Source organism: Oppia nitens, unplaced genomic scaffold (genome assembly GCF_028296485.1).
Source record: "Oppia nitens isolate AA-2021 unplaced genomic scaffold, nextdenovo-longstitch-racon4-pilon3 scaffold13_pilon_pilon_pilon, whole genome shotgun sequence".
Lineage (NCBI taxonomy): Eukaryota > Metazoa > Arthropoda > Arachnida > Sarcoptiformes > Oppiidae > Oppia > Oppia nitens.
Genome location: NW_026533192.1, coordinates 230,025 through 251,739, shown reverse-complemented (window position 1 = coordinate 251,739; position 21,715 = coordinate 230,025). Strand labels below are relative to the sequence as shown.

The 21,715-nt window shown below is 23.8% G+C and overlaps 5 protein-coding genes across 6 annotated transcripts; 4 read left to right on the top strand and 1 right to left on the bottom strand.

Moving 5' to 3' along the window:
- The first annotated feature begins 1,209 nt into the window (after window positions 1–1,209).
- On the top strand, window positions 1,210–2,210 carry LOC128959284 (dual specificity protein phosphatase 12-like). The gene has a single exon (XM_054305226.1). The coding sequence runs from the start codon at window positions 1,317–1,319 to the stop codon at window positions 2,208–2,210; it is 894 nt and encodes a 297-aa protein (XP_054161201.1). The 5' UTR covers window positions 1,210–1,316.
- Window positions 2,211–3,874: 1,664 nt separating this feature from the next.
- Window positions 3,875–5,285, top strand: LOC128958306 (uncharacterized). The gene is made up of 3 exons (XM_054304138.1): window positions 3,875–4,303; window positions 4,368–4,773; window positions 4,862–5,285. The coding sequence occupies exons 1-3, from the start codon at window positions 3,893–3,895 to the stop codon at window positions 5,251–5,253; spliced, it is 1,209 nt and encodes a 402-aa protein (XP_054160113.1). The 5' UTR covers window positions 3,875–3,892; the 3' UTR covers window positions 5,254–5,285.
- Window positions 5,286–8,027: 2,742 nt separating this feature from the next.
- Window positions 8,028–15,273, bottom strand: LOC128959274 (glutamate receptor ionotropic, kainate glr-3-like). The gene is made up of 4 exons (XM_054305216.1): window positions 15,229–15,273; window positions 12,724–12,744; window positions 12,437–12,634; window positions 8,028–8,681 (listed from the first exon to the last, which is right to left on the bottom strand). The coding sequence occupies exons 1-4, from the start codon at window positions 15,271–15,273 to the stop codon at window positions 8,028–8,030; spliced, it is 918 nt and encodes a 305-aa protein (XP_054161191.1).
- Window positions 15,274–15,759: 486 nt separating this feature from the next.
- On the top strand, window positions 15,760–18,408 carry LOC128958371 (sorbitol dehydrogenase-like). 2 transcript variants are annotated; one of them, XM_054304228.1, is made up of 6 exons: window positions 15,760–15,778; window positions 15,988–16,105; window positions 17,043–17,367; window positions 17,450–17,634; window positions 17,707–18,007; window positions 18,205–18,408. In XM_054304228.1, exons 2-6 carry the CDS (start codon window positions 16,006–16,008, stop codon window positions 18,374–18,376), a joined length of 1,083 nt encoding a protein of 360 aa, XP_054160203.1. In that variant the 5' UTR covers window positions 15,760–15,778; window positions 15,988–16,005; the 3' UTR covers window positions 18,377–18,408. The 2 variants fall into 2 exon arrangements, with proteins under 2 accessions (XP_054160203.1, XP_054160195.1); XM_054304220.1 differs by lacking the exon at window positions 15,760–15,778 and having other exon boundaries at window positions 15,804–16,105.
- Window positions 18,409–20,485: 2,077 nt separating this feature from the next.
- LOC128959263 (adult-specific rigid cuticular protein 15.7-like) lies at window positions 20,486–20,947 on the top strand. Its single transcript, XM_054305205.1, has one exon. It carries the CDS (start codon window positions 20,486–20,488, stop codon window positions 20,945–20,947), a length of 462 nt encoding a protein of 153 aa, XP_054161180.1.
- The last annotated feature ends 768 nt before the right edge of the window (window positions 20,948–21,715 follow it).

Genomic DNA, 21,715 nt, shown 5'->3' with positions numbered 1-21,715 from the left:
TAAAAAACTCATTGTAAAAATTATTATTTTATTTAATAATTAATTTGTTAAATTAATATAAAAGCACTGGCATAAAAAGTATGGTCAGTTATTATTTAAGTCATAGATTGAAATTTGTTTTGAAAAAGTAATAGTTATAAAGTAAAATATTTTATATTATTGGCATAAATATGAAATTTATGATTTGTTAATTTTTTACTTATTTTAAGATATTTCATATAGGTTATCATAAATAAATTAATATTTAAATTAGCATTTTTTACAATAAATATTTTTTGTTTATATTTATATACTATTTTTTAAATATAAAACAATATAAATAAATATGAATTTATATTTATATTTTTAATAAGTGATTTTTAAGACTATTAAGATTATAATTTTTTATTACATTTATTTTAAATTTTAAAAAATATTTTCATTTTTTAAATTTTATCAATTATAATTTTATTTGTATGTTTTTACGCTTAATATTTTAGAAATAATTGTAATAATTGTATAATATAGAATAAGTGATAAAACTTGTAAATTTAAATAAGTTAATATAATATTATTTATTATAAAAAATAATTTTTTGTTTGTAAATTTTTTTGTGTGTAGTTGTGGGTGGAGTTAACTCACTGTATAATAAATAGTGCTTTTAGAGACTTGATTTTAAAGACTTGTTTATGTCTTTACGTTTATGTAGTAAARTATTAAAATAATTTAGAGTTGGAAACTTAGCATTATTTAAAAAACCGAWCCATAACCACAAAAAAAATAATATTATAAAACCAAAAAAACTGTAGAATAAAACAATAAAAACAAAAGCAAACCCAAACCGTCTATTTTTTAGTAAAGTTTATACTGTAAACTCTATAGAAACTGAAATTAAATCGATAAAAATAAGTAAAAAATCAGTAATCTATTTATTTAAACTGAAACCCGAACCGTTAAGTTACTATTACTCTACTCTAAGCACAAATTGGCGGGAATGGCATTGCAAACGATAGATGTGTTTGAATTTCAAACTTTGAAAAGTAGAGGTCTATTGATTTGATATTAAATATTTGAATAAAAAATATCAAATCATTAACTTTTAAACAATTAATTACAAATATTTGTAGACAACTAAACATAGAAATATATGAATAAAAGTCAACACTTTAATGATTAATAAATAAATATCAAACAGTTATTATCGAAAGTCTCACTAAAACTATCGATAGAATCGATAGTCAAACCAATTGATTGATTGAAGAGTTAATTATTAGAGAGTCTATTGATTGACGACTAAAACAGTTATAAATGATTTGTATTATTGAATGAACTAAAAGATGAATCAAATCGATGACAAACTATTTGTCGGCAATTATATTGCGGCCACTGATCGGCAACTGTTGACCGACAATCACATCCGACTAGTGATAACTGTTTGCGATTTCAGATACGTTTCCGATCACCAAATGGATGGCATCGAGTACTTTGTGGTCGATGTCAATGACACCGAATGGGCCGATCTGTTGACATATTTCGAGGACACGCGCCGTAAGATTGCCAATACTATAGCCAGAGGTGACAATGTTTTGGTTCACTGTAGGGCCGGTGTATCGCGCGGTCCGACAGTAGTGACGGCATATTTGATGGCTACTAATGGCTGGACATATGAACGGGCGTATCAATTGGTCAAATCAAGACGATCGTCGGTTAACCCGAATCCGGGATTTGTTAATCAACTGAAACTCTACGAACAGATGAATCTTCGATTGGAYGCCAACTACAAGAAGTTTAGACGACATATATTGACATCTTATATGCCATCGATTGGACACAAATTTATATTGAAATACTTTGAACGCAGAAATTATGTCGAAAATCTGTTCACTATATCGATGGGCAAACAATACCATTGTATCGGATGTGGTAAACACTTATTCAATGAGACTCATGTGATTGAAAACAATGTGACGACCGCCGATGTTGACCAAAATGGTGACCAATATTGCAATAAACTCTATATTGAACCACAAGAATGGATGGCTATGGCGCCCATTAATGATGTGATTCCGACTCCAGTCAAATCACTTGTCTGTCCAAACCATTTGTGTGTCCGATCAATAGGTCAGTTGATCTCATTTAATGTATTTGTTTGTCACTGTCCTCGACATAAAAGTCTCAGTTGTCTTCACATTCAAATATTTTGCGATTCAATCGTTAAAAAATTTATTTAATTATAAAATTGAGATTTGTTTGCTTACAAAAAAATTAATCAATAGGTATTGATTAAACTAAAAAATTAATTGAAATGTTTTTTGACATTTATTATTATTATTTATATTAAATATTTTGCAATATTGTTTATTCTGCTTTATTGTTTTGCAATATAGTATTTAATTAGATTGTAAATGTTGTTATTTAATTAAATACTGTATATGAATTTAATACATAAATTAAAGTAAAAATTTGAATTATTGAAAATGTTTAATAAATATATTGTATATTAAATAACTATTAGCTGTAATTTGTTTCAAAATTGTTTTGTAATTTTTGATCATAATTATCAAATTACACAATGAAATCATTAATTATATTTATGCGATGTCTAGGCTATAGAGTCAAAAGTTGTAATAATAGATCAATATTACTAAATATGCTTGTTTATTTTATGAGATTTTTTATAGTTATTTATACAATTTACTTGAATTTTTGTCAATTATCTAAAATATCGTATAAAAGTGAATATATGAGCAAAAATTTGAAGTATATTTTATGTACAACATTGGAAACTAGTGTATCGTTGATATATTTAATCAAATTTAATTACCAGATAAATAAATTGTCAATAAAATCAATCAATGTTTCTGAGATTACAAAAAAGTTTGACTGGCGGTCTCATTTGTGGCTTATATATTGTTTACTAAATGTACTTGTTGATTTTTTGTTATGTATAATCCAACAATTATATTTTAATGAATACTATATAGTGATTAACTTGAAAAAGACATATTATAACGAAACTAATTTTATAAAAATTTTATTTGAAATGTTAACACTATTGGCATTTCTACTATTCCTTCAATTGCCACTAATACTGATACCTGTCTACTGTGCCCTCAATTGTCAGATAATTAGTCAAATGTTTATTCAACTTAATTGTCATATAATGTCTAATGAGTTCCGATTGACAGTACCAAAGATATTGAGTGTACAGACTATTCATTATAATATTAGTGAACATACGGTCCAATTGACTTCAATTATGTCTAAGCCGTTGCTTATATTGTATGCAAATATCATATACCAATCGTGTGAATATATATTTCATTTGATAACATTTGCCATAAACCCAGTTGACGCCGGTATGTATTTTAGTAGGTTTTTACAAAATTTATTGTTTTTTACTTTAGGTAATTGGTTTGATCTACTGATATCATGTCATAGATTTTCGGCAATGTTTATAAGTTTTTTGTTGATCACAATCTGTGGGTCAAATGTGGCCACAAAATCACGACAAACATACGATTCTCTGACATATGTGGTGACCAAAAGTAGTGAACAAATACCTAAAGATTGCATACCATACCTGTCATTACTTATGAATTATTTGAAATCACATTGCATTGAATTGAACGCGTGTTCATTGTTTAACATTAGATTAACATTGATTTGGACCACAATTAGCATAATTATAACATATTCAGTCATATATATTGAATTAACACATCATTAGATATTTTTCCTATATATACAGTACATTATACAATATAAACTTAGTGTACATTTATCGGTTATGAAATTTGTTTGCATTAATTAAAGTTAATATACAGTAACGCTTTAAATTTGACGATTTAAAAATTTTATTAAGAAATAATTATTTTTAAATAAAATTAAAAAATAATTAGTGAGCTGTCAAATGGCTGAAAAATATCCGCCATCACCTTCAAGATCCCATAGCTTTCGTCGCGATTCCATCCGATCACGATTGGCATCGGTGACCAGTTATGACAGTACTGCTCAATCAATACCGGCTCAGACAGCCGTTGAAAGACTAGGCAGTAGTGATTTGACAGCCGATATCCCTGACAAGGGTTATGAAATGACTATGTTTTCCATGAGTCCCACCCCATCCCGTCCACAGTCACCACAATGGGATCCAATGGAACACCAGTACGAACGGGTAGAACTGGGCGAAAGTGGACATTCAATGAACATCGAACAGGATCTCAAAGTTCTGGACGAACTCGGCTTTATTATTGACTATCCGAATGGTATACTTGGAGCAGGATTTTTTGGATCAGTCTATCGCGGATATTATGGCAATCAGGTAATTACAAAATTCACATTTTTAACTATTAACTAATCGGTATATTTTTGTTTGCATTAATTAGTCAAATGTCGAAAGAGACAAAAGAAACCGCCGGAAGTTGAAAGACACGAAAAATTTGAATCAATTTGCCGTTAAGTTTGTTGACTTCCTTCAGGCGCCGTCTATAACCTCCGTTTTCATTGATGAGGACTATATCCGTGAGAAGCGCGAGGCCTACGAAATGGAAAAGTTTATCATGACTTATGCCAATCATCCCAATATATGCTCCATCCGTATGACCATCAATATGGGTGAGTGTAGGTCTCAATATTATTTACACGACCCTAACGCTCATTATTTACAATACGATAGGATATACCTAATCATGGATTACGCGGACGGAAGTTCACTAATGAATTATATGAATCAAAACGCCGGTAAACTAAAGCCATACCATCGGATTAAACTGACCCGCGATTCATTTAAAGGTAGGTTTTCATTCATCATTGACTTATTATTATTACTTTAGTTTAAGTAAATATTAATTTAYTTATTTTGTTTGTTATTTACTTATAGGTCTGAAGTATCTTCACGACAACGGCATATTTCACGGCGACATTCATTTGGGAAATGTATTGATATTTCACGAGAACAACGATCTGGTGGCCAAATGGATTGACTTTGGTCTGAGTCACGTAAGTAATGCCGGTCGTTACGTGTGGAACAAGTTCTCCGATCGTGATATCGAAAGAGGACTTCGCAAAGATGTTTCAGAGTTGCACTCAATATTGTGGAACTGCTGGAGAGGCAGAAAAATGGAGACCGAATTGCCCGACGAAACAAAATTGTGTAATGAAGTGATGGAAATGATTAAGTTTGTCAAACGGGTCCACACATTGGATGAAGTTTACCAAAAATATCGTCATATCATTGATGATTCACCTCTGGTAAGGGAACAGTTAATTTGAGTCTACATTACCGGTAAATAAAGCATTTTATAGATATATTTCTATGTTAAACAAATTATATTTACTAATTACCGGTAATTAATACTGTATTGTAATTTATGTTATTTTAAAATATATTGAATATTATCGGTAATTTAATTTACAGTACTTTAGAATATTTTTGTAGTTTTGTGTTTAGATTAGTATAAAATCTTTACAATAATATTTAAATAAATTTAATATAAAATTATTAAAGTTTTGTTTGCTTTCAAAAAAAATCAATAATTATTGATTAACTACTAAAATGTAAGTAAATAAAAATGTTTATTTTATGATCAATATTTTATTACATTTAGTTATATTGTAAAATACAATATAGTATTTACTGCTAATGGTATTTAATTAGATTGCAAACCATTATTACAAAATATACATTTATTAAAATTTAAATCAATTTCATATTAAATAAATATTTAGTTTTATATTACTTAAATGTTTATACATTTTTACATTTGATATCTTAAATATCAGAGATCATAAAAGTTATTATTATAGTACATAAACTACAGTTCATATAAGAAATTTTACATTTTATTTAACTTGAAAATGAAATCATTAAATTTATTTATGAGAATTTTAGGCTTTAGAACCGTTAGTTATAATAATAGTTTAATGTTACAAATTATCAGTTATTTTATGAGAATATGTATTATCCTAAATGTAATTGCTTTTGATTGCATACAGTTATCTTTATTATCTCGTAATCCGGGTTATATGAGTACTAATTTGAAAATAATCATATCTACAGTTATTGAGAGTTGCATAATATTATTATATTTAATCAAATTTGATTTTCAATTAAACGATTTGTCGCTAATCAATGTGACAAAAATGAGAAAACTATTTGCCATGAAATCCAAATTATTAATAATCTATTGTTTTCTAACATTTCTCATATATTTAGTATCGGATGCGATAAAGATCTGGTATTTTAAGGAACACTATATATTAGTTTATTTGCGTCGGACTGACTATACTGTGACCAATATTAGACTGTTTGTTGATATAATTATAAGAATTGGATTTTATCTATTCCTTCAGTTGCCATTAACACTCATACCTGTCTACTGTGCTCTCAATTGTCAGATAATTGGCCAAATGTTTGCTGAACTCAGTCGATATATAATGTCTACTGAATTCCGATTGAATGCACAGAATATATTGGAAATTCAGACAATTCACTACAATATTAGTGAACATACCGTCCAATTGACGTCAATCATGTCTAAGCCGTTGCTTATATTGTATGCAAATATCATATACCAGTCGTGTGAATATATATTTCATTTGATATTATATACCATAAACCCAGGCGCCGCCGGTATACGACTTTTTGATGTAATTTATTTATTTACTAAAATTGTTAATTTATTAGGTAATTGGTCTGATCTAGTCATGTCATGCCATAGATTGTCTATAATGGTTATAAGCTTTTTGTTGTTAACAATTTGTGGATCAAATGTGGCCACAAAATCGCAACAGACCTACAATTCACTGGCATATGTGGTAACCAAAAGTAATAGACAAATACCTAAGGACTGCATACCATACCTGTCATTAGTTATGAATTATTTGAAATCACATTGCATTGAATTGAACGCGTGTTCATTGTTTAACATTAGATTAACATTGATTTGGACCACAATTAGCATAATTATAACATATTCAGTGGTGTTTATCGAACTAACACATCATTAATTAATTAGCATTCAAATACATATTTAACACAAAGATATTATATATTATATAAAATTTAAAATATTTTAATTCATTGTGTATACAATATTTTTTAAACATAATTTACCGTAAAATCATGTTTTTTCTCCCACATGGAAATGTCTAAATGTATAATGCGAATTTTGTACCATATGAAAAATATTGTTTTTTATTTTGTATAATAATTTATTGTTTACCGGTAATTATTATCAGTGGTGGTAAAGTTATTTACCGTATGAAAATGTTATTTTTCATTTAAAAAAAATTCCATATGGGGGAAAACACGATTTTACGGTAATTATTTTCTATAGCACTTACCAATATTGTAGTATCAACATTTATCAGTGAATATTAAATAATCACAATGTTTAAATAGCATAATTTTTAACAATATAATTATTTAAACTATTTTTCTTTTAATTTTAGTGAATTAKATATTTAATTTAATTTTTTTTTTAATTAGTTAATATTCAACATTCAATTTTACAAAATTCTTATATTAATACTAAAGTTAAAGTTTATTTATTTTTGATTTTGATTATACATATTATAAATATTTAAAAATTTTATTTTATTTATTTTGGACTAGAATTTTGACACTCAATTCCGTAATTATGTAATAAATAATACGATTTAATTAGTATATAATAAATTATCATATTATTTGAGTCTCATATATTTATAATAGATATGAAAAACTTTAAGCAAATACTGATATTTAATACTTAAACAAATATTAGCATTTGAAGTCATATTATAAATTATAAATTATTATAATTTATAATATTATATAAATATCTAAAATCTAAAGAATTAAGATGTAATAAAAATTATACAAATGTCTTAAACATTAGTTATTACAAAGAGTATGATTTAAATAATATATTTTATACAATTGAATTTGTCATTGTATTTGGCATTAAGTTAATTATATAAAAAATTATGTACAAAAAATGATGATAATAATAATAGGTAAAACACTATAACTTAATAACTAATAAATTTAAAATAAAATCACTTTAAATAATAAATAATGTCATCACTAATGTCATCAAAAGTATCAACACTTGGCCAACACGTGTCAACCGATTGGATGTTCCGTTTATTTCATACTCTTCTGTTTGTTCCACACATTCATTAACCCAATAACTATCTCTAATTTGATCCAATTCTCCGCTATTCTTGAGCTCATCGATGGCAAAGTTAAATGCATTCAAATACTGTGATCCCCGGCGAAGACCTATGGCGTAGTGGCGCTGAAAGTCACGAAAGTCACTGTTAGTATCGTTGACGATCACCAAATCGCACTGTATGTTAGACAAGTACTCCAGAGTAACCGATTCCGTAATGAGCGCATAGTTACTCTCGTTAACCATTTTTAGTCCCTCCTCTTTTGTGGCCACAAAGCCGAACGGGTGTTGTGTCATTTGGACATACATTTTRCGAAGTATATCGTCCCGTGAATTATGAAAAAACAGAGCAGTGGCCGAATTATCTATTACACCGTACTTGACCTCAGACTGATGATACAGATCGACGAATGAGAGGATGTGATCGGCGTGTTTGCGGTGGACAATAGCGGCCAAACTTGTCGTCATAAATGGTTCGGTAAAGTTGACGAAAGCGCGCCTCTCATCGTTAATGGTCAGGTCGGCCACTGCAAAGTCGGCTCTCTATAAATCAAAAATAATTATTTAATTGAAAAACTTTTTTAATTAAAATAAACTTTTAAAAAAAAAATAATTAGTTAATTTTTCATTAGATGTCATTCAATTAGTTTAATTTTTATATAAATATATCCAATACATTAATTATGGCTTTTATGTTAGCTATGGATGGAAATGTACAATAATTGTACCATAGTTTTTTTAAATGCAAAAATATTTAATTTGAAAGTTAAAAACTTTAATAATATTATATAATTTATATATACTATTTGAATTGCAAATGAAAAAAAAAATTATGAGAATTAATAGATACAGTAAAATATAATTTATACTATTGTTATTTAAAAATTATAATACAAAAATGTAATATTTTGTTTTAGGAAAAATATTACTAAAAATATTTATGATAATATTTGCCATATAATAAATTATATAAAATACTAGTTAGTTTCCCGGTAATAATCATGTGACTTAATTTTCTGGTTTTAAATTATAAAAACAAAAAGCAATCTAAAAACAAATTTATTATTTAAATTTCGCGTTTAATAATATAATTTAAATGTTTTTTTTTCTTTACACGTGCAACAATAAATAAAATTAAAAAACTAACTGTTTAATTAACAATACTTTTTATTTAACCGTTATTTTAATTTAAATCATTTTTAATTGTTGTAACGCGCAAAAGTGTGACCAAGATATATATAAATATATAAACATTTCCAAATTATATAGTAGTATAGATTAGTTGACATTTTATACTGAGCACTACTAAAGTTATAAATTGAAAGATAATTGCATTTTAAAGACTAACATTTTATTTTTAATATAATTTTTTTGTTTTAATAATTTTAGTTCAATAATAAGCAGTCGTTAAGAACAAACATATCTATACTTGAAATGAATGGTCAAATCATTTATATAGAGATACAACAAATGGTTAAAATGATTGACCTATAAATAGGTCAACAGGTATTTGAAGGGTAATAAATACAGTAAAAGTGAAATATCTGACAAAATTGACAAAAAGTATTATATTTATGGATATTTATAAATATTTGTTAATTAAAGTACATGTATTACTTATTTTGTATGAAATATTTATAAACTAATAGTAATTTTAAAATTAAGATATTTAACTTTTCATACATGTTTTTATTTATTGTGTTATAAATATATTAATTTTTTTATTTATATTGATAAGCATAACGAAATTTGTATAATTTTTTTATCATAATATAATTGTACATTCAAATATTTTTAATACATAAAAAATTAACTATAAAAATAATAAATTAAGCTTGTATAAATTTTATTATTATGACAATAATTCTTATTATTGTGTAAAAAAATAAAATATCAAGATAATTTTTTTTTAATATTTACAGTAAACATTGAGAAACACAATTATACATTTTTATAGTATTAACTATTATAAAAATTACTATACTGATACTTATACAAAATGAAATAAATACTGTATAATTGACAATCAATAACTTTGACAACTTATCATTGATTAAATAAATGCATTATCTATAGTTCATCTTTGAATGTAATCTATTTTTCTTAATTTTATAATAAATAATTTGAATATTAAACTAACTAACGTAAATGTTGCCAATTTAATAATTCAAAAAATTATTATTTAATTAAATGTACATGTAGTTTATTTTAATTTATATCTATTATGTCATATTTTTGTAAGAAAATTATATTTATTTTATCAAATTATTTAATTACTTAAGTTAGTATAAGATATCATTTTTTTATGTATAAGTAAAAGTTGTGTGACAGTGAGTTTGACTTTTAATCTGCAATTTTTTTATGGAAATTATAATTTTTATGACACATGCATTACACATGTAAATCATTTATCATTTACTAATATTAGGGAATACCTGACTGTCTACCAGTCATATCAGCTCATAGAGAGTGAGTTCAAGAATCGGATTATTATCTGACGAGTTATCGCATGATTTCAGTCAAACATAGATTACTAACACATTTAAATTATTTAAATTTTAAAAATATATTAATTATATAATTTAGTTATTTTATTTAACTAAAGACTGTTATTAATTTTTTAATGCATTCAAAAAATTATATTTTTAATAAAATAAATTTCTAATATAAAGTAAATTTTAATTGAAATATTTTTATACTATAAATAAAAAAGATAAATTATTCAATGAAAATAAAACTTAAATAAAATGAATATAAATAATATACTTGACACCGATTTTTTTGTCAATTAATTAATTTTGTTAATTGTGTCACCAAAATATGACCAAAATTCTTAATGCTGTATAAACTAACTGTCCCTTTAGGTATTAATGAAGGGTTTTTGATAAAAACATAAATTAATTAACTTAAAATTAATTTTTAAAAGCACACTTATAGATAAAAAACATAGATTTATACCAATGTAAATGTTTGAATAGTTATGCATAACTAAAATAGATTGAATTAATTATGACATTAATAAAAGAATGTTACATTTTATTTTATAACTATCATTAAAATTATTTTTTTAAATAATTTAAAATATAAATTTTGATAATAAATGATTTAAATGTAACATTAAGTACATTTATTTTATTTTACTGATATTATATGATACCGTATTTTTTAAAAAATATAACAAGTTATATGGGATCGGGATATCCAGTTTAAGCCGGTCATTGAATTTACAGGAATTTCTAATACCTGTGCTTTTAAATACTGTAAAATATTCATTACAATAAACAGTAGTATATTTTTTTGGTAAAAATCTTAATCATTTTATAGTTAACTCTACGACAAACAGTCAACCATCAGTTATAATCGATAACTTATAATATTATATTAATATCACAATATTAAGTGAAAACAATTTTAAAAAAAATTGTTTGTTTGCAATATTTTTATAATAAGAATAATAATATTCTTTACATATAATTTAATGTAAGTAATATTTTTGTTAATTATTTTTCTAAGATCAATAAATTTATATCTAATTTGTCTTTTATAATATTGTACACATTAATATTATACTGTATATAGTTATAAAAATATATCAATTTACTTAAACTTAAAAAATAATTGTACTTTAACTGTATGTTATAAACTTTTTATATACCGGTACTTTTAAAATATAATAATATTATAAAATATTTAATTCTAAAATTACAAAATATACCCAAATGAATGTAGTTATATAAAAAATATATAATAGAGTTTAGTTTTTTCTATTATTATTAATAATAATATAATAGATATTATTAAATATTATTAGTGAAATAATTAATACTAAAGTAAATTTAACTAGCTAGCATGCTATAACATAGACAAGGTTAACAGGTAACAAAATTAAAAAATTGTTAATTTTTTTATCTAAATAATTAACATATTATTACAATTAGACATTTATTAAATGAAAAAATAATAAAATAATGAATTAGTAGTAAATTTGCAAAGTGCATGTATTAAATATAATTAAATTATTTGAAATGTTACAAAAAATATAGACTTATCGGAGTCATATAAATATACACTATGTTTTGCAATAATCATAATTACATAATTTTTTACGATATAATTAATTATTAAACAATGCAAAAAATTAATAAAATATTTGATATGATGGAAAAAATATCCAAATTAATATATTTATTAATTATTATCATTTCTATTAATATTAAATTTTACTAAAATATTCTATAAACACAATATATTAAATGTTAAAACATTAGTAAAGATTTGTTTAAAAAAATAAGGCATACATTAGCGACCAGTTCACCAATAAGGCCATCGAAACGACCGGTTTCATTGTCGTAGACGCCATACTTGCCATCGGGTACTTCGTAGAGGTCGTAGTCAAAGCCGGCACTCTTTGAGATGCGGTCTATGACCTCAATGGCAAACCCATCGTAAGCTATCTGTCCGTCTTTGTCTCGATACCGGTCCACATACGGCCAGTTCTGTACACATATCATACATTTGTATTAGTGATGATACTGTCATTAATATTCAACATTTATATTAAAAATGTCGCAATTTTTTAACATACGCTTAGCGTTACACCCCTGAGCTGAACACAAGTGTTCAATTGAATTAATATTGAATATATTATTACAAATAAATATATCACTGTTATTGTCATTATTGTTTAAATTTAGTTTATATTTTTACACCTAATTTTTATTATATTTAAAAATATTTACGTTTCACTTATGATTTGCACTTTTCTCAGTCTTAGTTTTATTATAACAATTGTTTTGAAACAACATTTTTCCTATGAATGTGTTTTTTCGTGAATTTCTATCGTAAAACAAACTAATGATATTTCAAAAAACATTTTTATTTGCCTCAAAAAGTATGAGTAATTTTTCCGTTTAAAAAATCTATTTTTAAGTCTTTTTAAAAATGTCTAAATGACTGAATGATGATCTCTATGGATGCCTCAGCTCTCTGYTCTCTCTCAGATGTCTACAYACATACACATAAAAAAGAGAGAGAGAGAGAGAGAGAGAGAGAGTATAAKTTAAATGAATGGTAACTCTATTTTGATATTAACTTTAGATTTCAAAAATGCTTTACTTCTGGATKTTAGCCAAACATTATTACCAAAATATATTTATAGTATAGTATATTATTTTGTGGTTGTATTAAATAAATAGTAAAAAACATTTATAAGATTCATTGATACTGAAAGAAAAAAAATTAGTCACCAAATAGTTAATAACTATAATTGTTATGAAACAGTTGGGATAATAATAATAATAACAAACAATTTATAACAATTCGGAAAATTGTTTTTAAAAGTAAAAGCAATCAATAAATTAAACAAAATAATCTAAAATTTATGTTCTGAGAAAAATCTTATTATTAAAATATAGATAAAGTAACATTAAATTACACAAAATTTTAAAATTTAGTATAAATTAAATTCAGTAAATTGTATGTTAGTTAAGAGTTGGTATTGCCATTAGTGCTTTCACTGGTAGATATTTGATAAATGCCTAACATATATATTATATAACATAGCAAATATTTTATAATAACTTATTAATTTATATCAACTTATCTTACACATTTAATTTGTACTATTATATTTATGCAATTTAAATTTATAAAATTTTATGGTTATAGCAGGTTTAGAGCATAAATAGAGATATATTTGATTATATTGTGTAATTAGTATTAAATTACTAAAACATAATAATTTATTATATTTATATGTAATATGCTATTGTCTAACAACATTGAAATTGAACACTTTTTTCACTGATTTACTATAATGTTTTAGGTAAACATTAGTGAACATTATTTTTATTACTTGATAAATACAAATTAATAATTACTATAAATATACAAATATTTTAATTTTGAAACAATTATCTACTTTTTTGCTAATTTTTTTAATTAATTAAATAAATATAGMATATTTGTAAAAAAATTAATTTGATTTTTAAAAATTCAGTTATCGATTCTGTTATTTAATGACAAAAAAATTATTTAAATAATTTAAAAAATATTAATACATTTCTTAATCCAGTTAGTGACTGGGATTTATAATTTCAATGCCAAACTGCTAAATAAAAAGATATATTGTATATAAAATATTTGTTATTAAATTAATTGCCAATGATATGTTTATAAATACAGAATTAATATTTTTTTGTAAACATTTTTGATGATTGTTATCATAACTTATAACTTTATTAATGTATATTTTTGTAATATATCAAATATATTTCACAACAAATGTTCAAATCCGTGTATTATTTTAAATATATTTTTATTTAAAAGTAAACATTATTTGCAATAATTTATTTCACAATAATATTGCATTATTTTTTTGATCAATTCTACGATTTAAATACTAATTTTAGTTGAAATCGATAATAACTAAAAATAGATTTATTTAATATAAATCAAATTATTTTTAAGATACAAAATATTGTTTAGAAGATATTAGATCTATTTAACTTAATATATTCAGTAAATATTTGATAAATTTAATGCAATTTAAATGTAAATTATTATAATATAAATTTAAAATACTATAACATTTTGTGTTGTATTGATAATTATTAATAAAAAACCGCTACTGACGTTGATTGTAATAATGATAATTATCATATTATTATTATTATTATTATTAATGTTTATTAATGAAATTATTATTATTTCCAAAGAGAATGAAATATAAATTTAAATATTAAAAATTAATGATTGTAATCAATAATTATTAAAAGTGCAAAATAACAATAATATAAAAAATAGTTTATTTATTGTTCAAACAATTACAATAAATCTTTCAAACATTTTATAAAAATTATAAAACAGTCTACTCTTTATTTACATTGAGAATTACGACATACTGTTAGATAAATTATGAAATATTTTTGCTAATAATTATATTCAATATAAACAAGTGATTAATAATATTTTTTTAAAAATTATTTATTTTTTTTAAATAAAATTAATAAACTAAATACAATTTAATTGTTTATAAATTACTTAATAATTTTTCAATTTATTAGTACAAACATTTTATTACAAAAAAGACCTGTACACTAGTTTTACGTAATAAAAATGTTGTCACGTAGATCATGTTTTTAAAAAATTAATAAAACTTAATTTGTTTATGTTGATTTTTTCTATGTAATTGTAATGTACAACGATTGACATACCAGTGCAGGTTTAGTGAAGGATAACTATGCCCTCGAAGGAGGCTTTCCGAAGGCTTTCCACAATATCAATACATTTACAAACACACTGTTTATAATCAGTTTTATAAACTCCGACACATTATTAGAGTTTATTGGGAATTATACTGAGTCTCGTGTGTCTGTCCCCACAATCTCTGTCCCCTCACTTAAAACAACTGATGATATCATATGATAAAAGTGTATTTTGATTATAATTTTTAAAATGATATATAATTATCGATATTAAGCGACAATCACATGAATAATGATAATCACAACAAAATTATTTAATTAATTAATTTTGTTTATTATCTCAATATTTAAAAAATAAATATTTTCACACAAAATGATTTATATTTGATAGAAAAACACTGACATTCAACAAAAAATCAGAGTATATAAGTACCGGTAATTTTAATAATATATTGAATCAAAGTTTTCATTTATCAAAATAATTTTATAACTAAACTTTTAATACTATAGTATTGGTTATAATACTTGTACTATATTAGTATATATATACAGAAAATACTAGTATTGTAATTAGATATTTGATTAGATTTTAAAATATTTTGTTTTTATTATTATTTTTTAACTTAAATCTATCGCTGAATTAGTTTAAAGTTGACAAAATAATGTCCACAAAATCAGCGCAAAACTTATCGGCAGTCCTCCATAAAGTGGACGACATGAGACTTGAGGACTGGCCAATGCCGAGACAACCGGCAAACAATGGTAAGTAAATATTTGAAATGTATTAAATAATTGCTACTTATATATACAGTATTTGTTAATAATTTAGTGTAAATAATATCAAATTAATTCTTTAATTTATAGATAAATATTATTTTTTTTTTAAAATTTTTATTTAATTTAAATTCAATTTTGTTGTTGTAATTAATTATTTAATAAAATGATATCCGGTAACATGACCTAATAATTGTTGTGTTAAAAATAATTAAATATCCTCGTTTCATTTTATAATAATATTATATTTAACTATTTCACTAATTTTACAAAAAAATTAACATTAAATAAAAATTAACATTTACTGTATAATTCATATATTGAATACATACAATTTATTTTTGTTGTGCAAGTTTTTACTAGTTTTGTAAATTATTATTAATATTAAAAATATTATTTTTAGTAATTAGGAAATAATTGATTATCTATAATTAGTACACTAAATATATGAACAAATTATTTTGTCATAAACAACTAATAGTAGTAGTAGTCAACCACAAATTATTAGTTTTATTACAAATGCAATATTACTGTATATTTGTAGGAAAAATATTGTTTAAAATGTTTTGTACAAAGTATTTACTAAAAAGCAATACAAACTATTATATACTAATATAAAATGCATAAAAGCATAAAACATTAATTAATATAAATTATCAATAGATTAATATATTATTATTTCTAGTTTATAAAATTATTAGTAAAATATAAATTAAAGTTTATAATATATAATTTATACAATACTATGAAAATTTTATTAAACATTTCTAACACTATGTTAATTATTTATAAATAACGCTATTTAGCTATAATAATAATAATAAAATCAAAATATAATAATATAATAAATCTTGAGAGTAATAATAAAAAAAAAATATTAATTTCATTGGTTTTAATACTATTTTGTGAAATATATCAATTGCAGAGGTATTACTTCGGACCAAATGTGTGGGCATTTGCGGCTCAGACGTCCACTATTGGAAACACGGGTCGATCGGCAATTTTATATTGGATAAACCAATTATCTTAGGACACGAAACGTGCGCCGAAGTGGTGGCCGTAGGTCCCGATGTCCATGATTTCAAAGTTGGTGACCGCGTATGTACAGAACCAGCTGTTCCCTGTCGATTGTGCTCGACCTGCAAAGAGGGTAACTATAATCTCTGTACAAACATCTCGTGTCACGCGACACCCCCGCACTCGGGCACTCTGACCAAGTATTTCATACATCCGGCTGATTATACATTCAAGTGAGTACTTATCGTAACCTATATTATGGATGATATGTATTATTAATATAACTAACATCGTGTTGCTTATCCATAAAAATAGACTACCTGATCACATTAGTGATGAAGAGGGGGCAATGATAGAGCCTCTCACAGTGGCCATGTATGCCTGCAAACGAGCCCAGGTAACTGTTGGCAAATTGGTACTTGTAACAGGTGCTGGCCCTATAGGACTGTTTAATATTATGGTGGCTAAAGCACTTGGAGCCGACAAAATACTTGTCACTGGTATGTAAATATTAAAACAATATTACATAAAAATATAAAACTAAATTGTTGTAAATTATCTCTTATATATAGACATTAATGAGAAACGATTAAAATTGGCTCAAAGTGTCGGCGCTGATCATACAGTATTGATCACAAAAGATAGTGAAGAAACAAAACTTGTCAAAGAAATAAAGGAAACGTTAGGTCAGATGCCCGACATTACCATTGAGTGCAGCGGTGCGCCGTCCAGTTCACGTCTGTCACTGTTGGCCACCAAACACGGCGGCATTGTTATCCTGGTTGGTCACGGACCCAGTAATGTTAGTTTGCCGATTGCCGATGCGGCTATTAGGGAGGTCAACATTCTCGGCTCATTTAGATATAAAAACTGGTATGTAATAGCAGTAGTAGTAGTAGTGTATGAAATAAGCATATTTTTGATATCAATTGCATATAAATATTTTAAACAAGTATACACATGTACAGTATATGTAATATTTACTACCAAAAAATTGCAATATATTACGATACTATTGATAAAATTAGTATAAATGATAATTTTTTGTTTATATAATTATTTTGATGTAGTTTTCCACTTTCAATATCATTGGTGAGCTCTGGTAAAGTGGATCTCAAACCATTAATATCCCATCGGTTTTCATTTGAACAAACTTTGGACGCTTTCAATACGGCCTATAAGGGAGAGGGCGTCAAAATTATCATCAATGTTGAAAACAATAAGCCTAAGAGTGGTGTTTAATAATTATTTATCTTAATTTTTATATATWTTATCTGCATTTTGTTTTTTTAAATAATTTTTTATTTAATCAATTTTATATAATGTATTTATAAATATTATAAAAGTACAAATTAATTGTTTATAACATATTTGTATTCTTTTTATTAAAAAAAATCTAAATATTTAATAATTTACTTTATATTATAACTATTGGATTAATGTTCCTCTACTTTGGGTATTATTATTATTAAGTAATGTTTTAATATATTTTGTATTTTATTATTATTATTATTATAATATACATTATATTACAACTTGTAAGTTAAATATAATTGTAAAATAATTGTACATTGTAATAAAAAAATAAATAAATTGAACTTTATCAATCACAATGTGTCAAATATTTAACATTTTAAATGTTTTCAAAAAAATATAACTAATCATAACTGATATCATTTGTAAACTATTTTGTCACGTAATTTAATTAAATTAGTACTAATGAAATGCTATATAATTAAACTAAATATTTCTAAACATTTATATACTGACACTAAAATCGTTAAAATGATAAATATTTTAAAATTATATTAATTATCAACTATTGTTTCAACATATCAACAATTATCAACATATGTTTGTTTTGTTAGATTTTTATTTAGTTATAATATTTTATGTTTGGTTGACTAGTATTATAAAAAATAATTTAATTAAACACAAAAATATAATATAATCTAATAGTTTTTGTTGATTACCTTCAATTGTTATCAATGATCAAACTTAACACTTACTGTTAATTATTAATCTATTTGTAGATATCAAACTAAATGTTTAAAAATAATTTTACAAAATTTGTTAAAATTTGTATAATTTTATATAATAAGTAATTTTTTATTGTTCAGATTACATTACTCACATTTATTAATATTATATGTAAATATAAATCGTATTAATATTATAATATTACAATATTAAAAAACAATAAATATATCTTACTTTTATTGATATAATCATGTAATTATTAAAGATTAAAAATGTAATTTTATTATAAAATTTAAACTTCAAGTTAAAGTTTACCAGTTTATATAGATTACTTATTAATCAGATAATTTTGTAGTATTTTAATAACATATTATAATAATTAAATATTAATAAAAGTATTTATGAATCAAACAAGAATTCAAAATTGTAAAATCAATWTATAATAATATTATTAATTTTTATTTTTAGTATGCCTTTATTTTAATTACTATAATGTAATATAAGTTTTAAATAATTTATATTATTAGTGTACGTTTTAATACTTTATAATAAAAATAAATTTGCATAAAAAATAATAAATAAAATAATAAAGTCTTAAAACAAATTAAACAATAATATAGATAACGACTTAAATATATTAGTTTAATTTTTCTGGTAAAATAAATTATGTCAGAAATTAGTTAATTAGTGACTATTTTAGATTTTCAGTATAAATATATTGTATATGTTTTGTGTCTAAATATTTAAACATATTTTTTATAGCTAATGATAAAACACAACATGTGTTACATAATTAGTATTTTAAATTATAATAGTAATCTATGCTTGATTTAGTTTTAAAAAATATTATGCATGTATTTTAGTAAACAATTCATTTAAACAAATATCTGTTTATAACAATAATGAAAATTATTTGATTGTTTTTTTCTAAATATCATAATTTCCTTAAAAGTTCACAATATTTAGTGATAAAATTAGTGATCAATTTATACAACAAAAAGCAAAATAAAGCATAAAGTAGTTTTCAATTTTAAAGACATTATCGATACTTAACTGTTAATTGACTACAGTTGACAAACAAGTCTAACAAATATATAAAAATTTTGTACAAATATTGAAATTATTAATAAATTTAATCAATAGCTATAATTACTTAATTACCGATTGTTTTATTTTTTTCAGAAATGTAAACTGCTTTCATAATCACTATATAAATAAGTGTTTGTTAGCTATTTTGTTCACAAATAAAAAATCATTTGTTATATAATAATACTAACAAATCGTACCAAAAAAATCAAACAAAGTTTTTACTTTCAGTGTGTTTGTGAAAATAAATTTATTATTATTAAAATAATCTGAATTATTTCCAATATGTTTTGTGATAATATTGTTACTGTTTTATTTGTTACCGTATTTGTCGGTTACTGTATGTGCAGCTATGGTGGCGGTGGCGGCGGTTCTTCAACGAGCAAACGCCAACAGGACGATCACGGAAACTATATGTTCAACTATGAAATCAAAGACGCCAAGGGTGGCCAAAACTACCGGAGCGAAAAAGGAGACGCTCACAATAATGTCCAGGGATCGTATGGTCTGCACGATGTCGACGGCCGTATGCGTGTTGTCGACTACTGGGCCAGCAAACAGGGGGGCTTCTCGGCTAAAATCCGATCCAATGAACCGGGAGTTGGCAACGCTGATGCCGCACACGCAACATATAACGGTGTAGATCAGGGACATGGACAACAATCACATATGGATATTAATCACTCAGATATGGGCAGCAAATACGGTGGTGGAGGCAGTGGTGGATATGGAGGCGGCAAATGGTAAACATAAATGATAATATGTTTTTGTTTAACCAATTTTATTGTAAAAATAATGTTTTTTTTGTTGTTGTGTAATATGTAATAAGTATTGTTAAATTTGTTATTTAATAAAATTCAAGTTAAAATTAATGTTACTTGAATATAATTATTTTTTAAATTAAATACTTAATGAAGATATTATATATTTAATATAAACAATTATTTAGACTAAAATTATTATAAGTTAAAAATATCATTTTTATAATTGTGTAAAAAAAATAATATACCAAATATTTTAAAAATATTATCCTAACATTTTAGTTAGAAATAATAAATCGATTACAATTAAATTATGATTAATATGTATTTATTAAAAAATCTAATATTTATAAAAATTTATTAATCGACTATTACTTGTATTATTTTACTATGGATTTTGATAAATTATTATTTCTTTAATTGTTGTTTTATAGTAGTTTTAAACGCAAAAAGTTACAAATTTTTAAGTAAAAAAGTTCAAAATTTATACAAATTAGATTAAATTCATATAATAATAGATGGCGATAATTTTTAATTAAGGTTCAGTAAACACATAAATTTTTAAATACATTTTAAAACTAATAATAGACTGATTGATTTTTTGAAAATAAAAAATGTTTTATTCATAATAATAATTTACAATATAAAATAAATCTTTATTAAATCAAAATTCATACAAATAAATTTAATTATAATTTTAAAAATATATTTTTAAAATCCATTTACAGTTTCATAAATTTCTTAAAATATTATT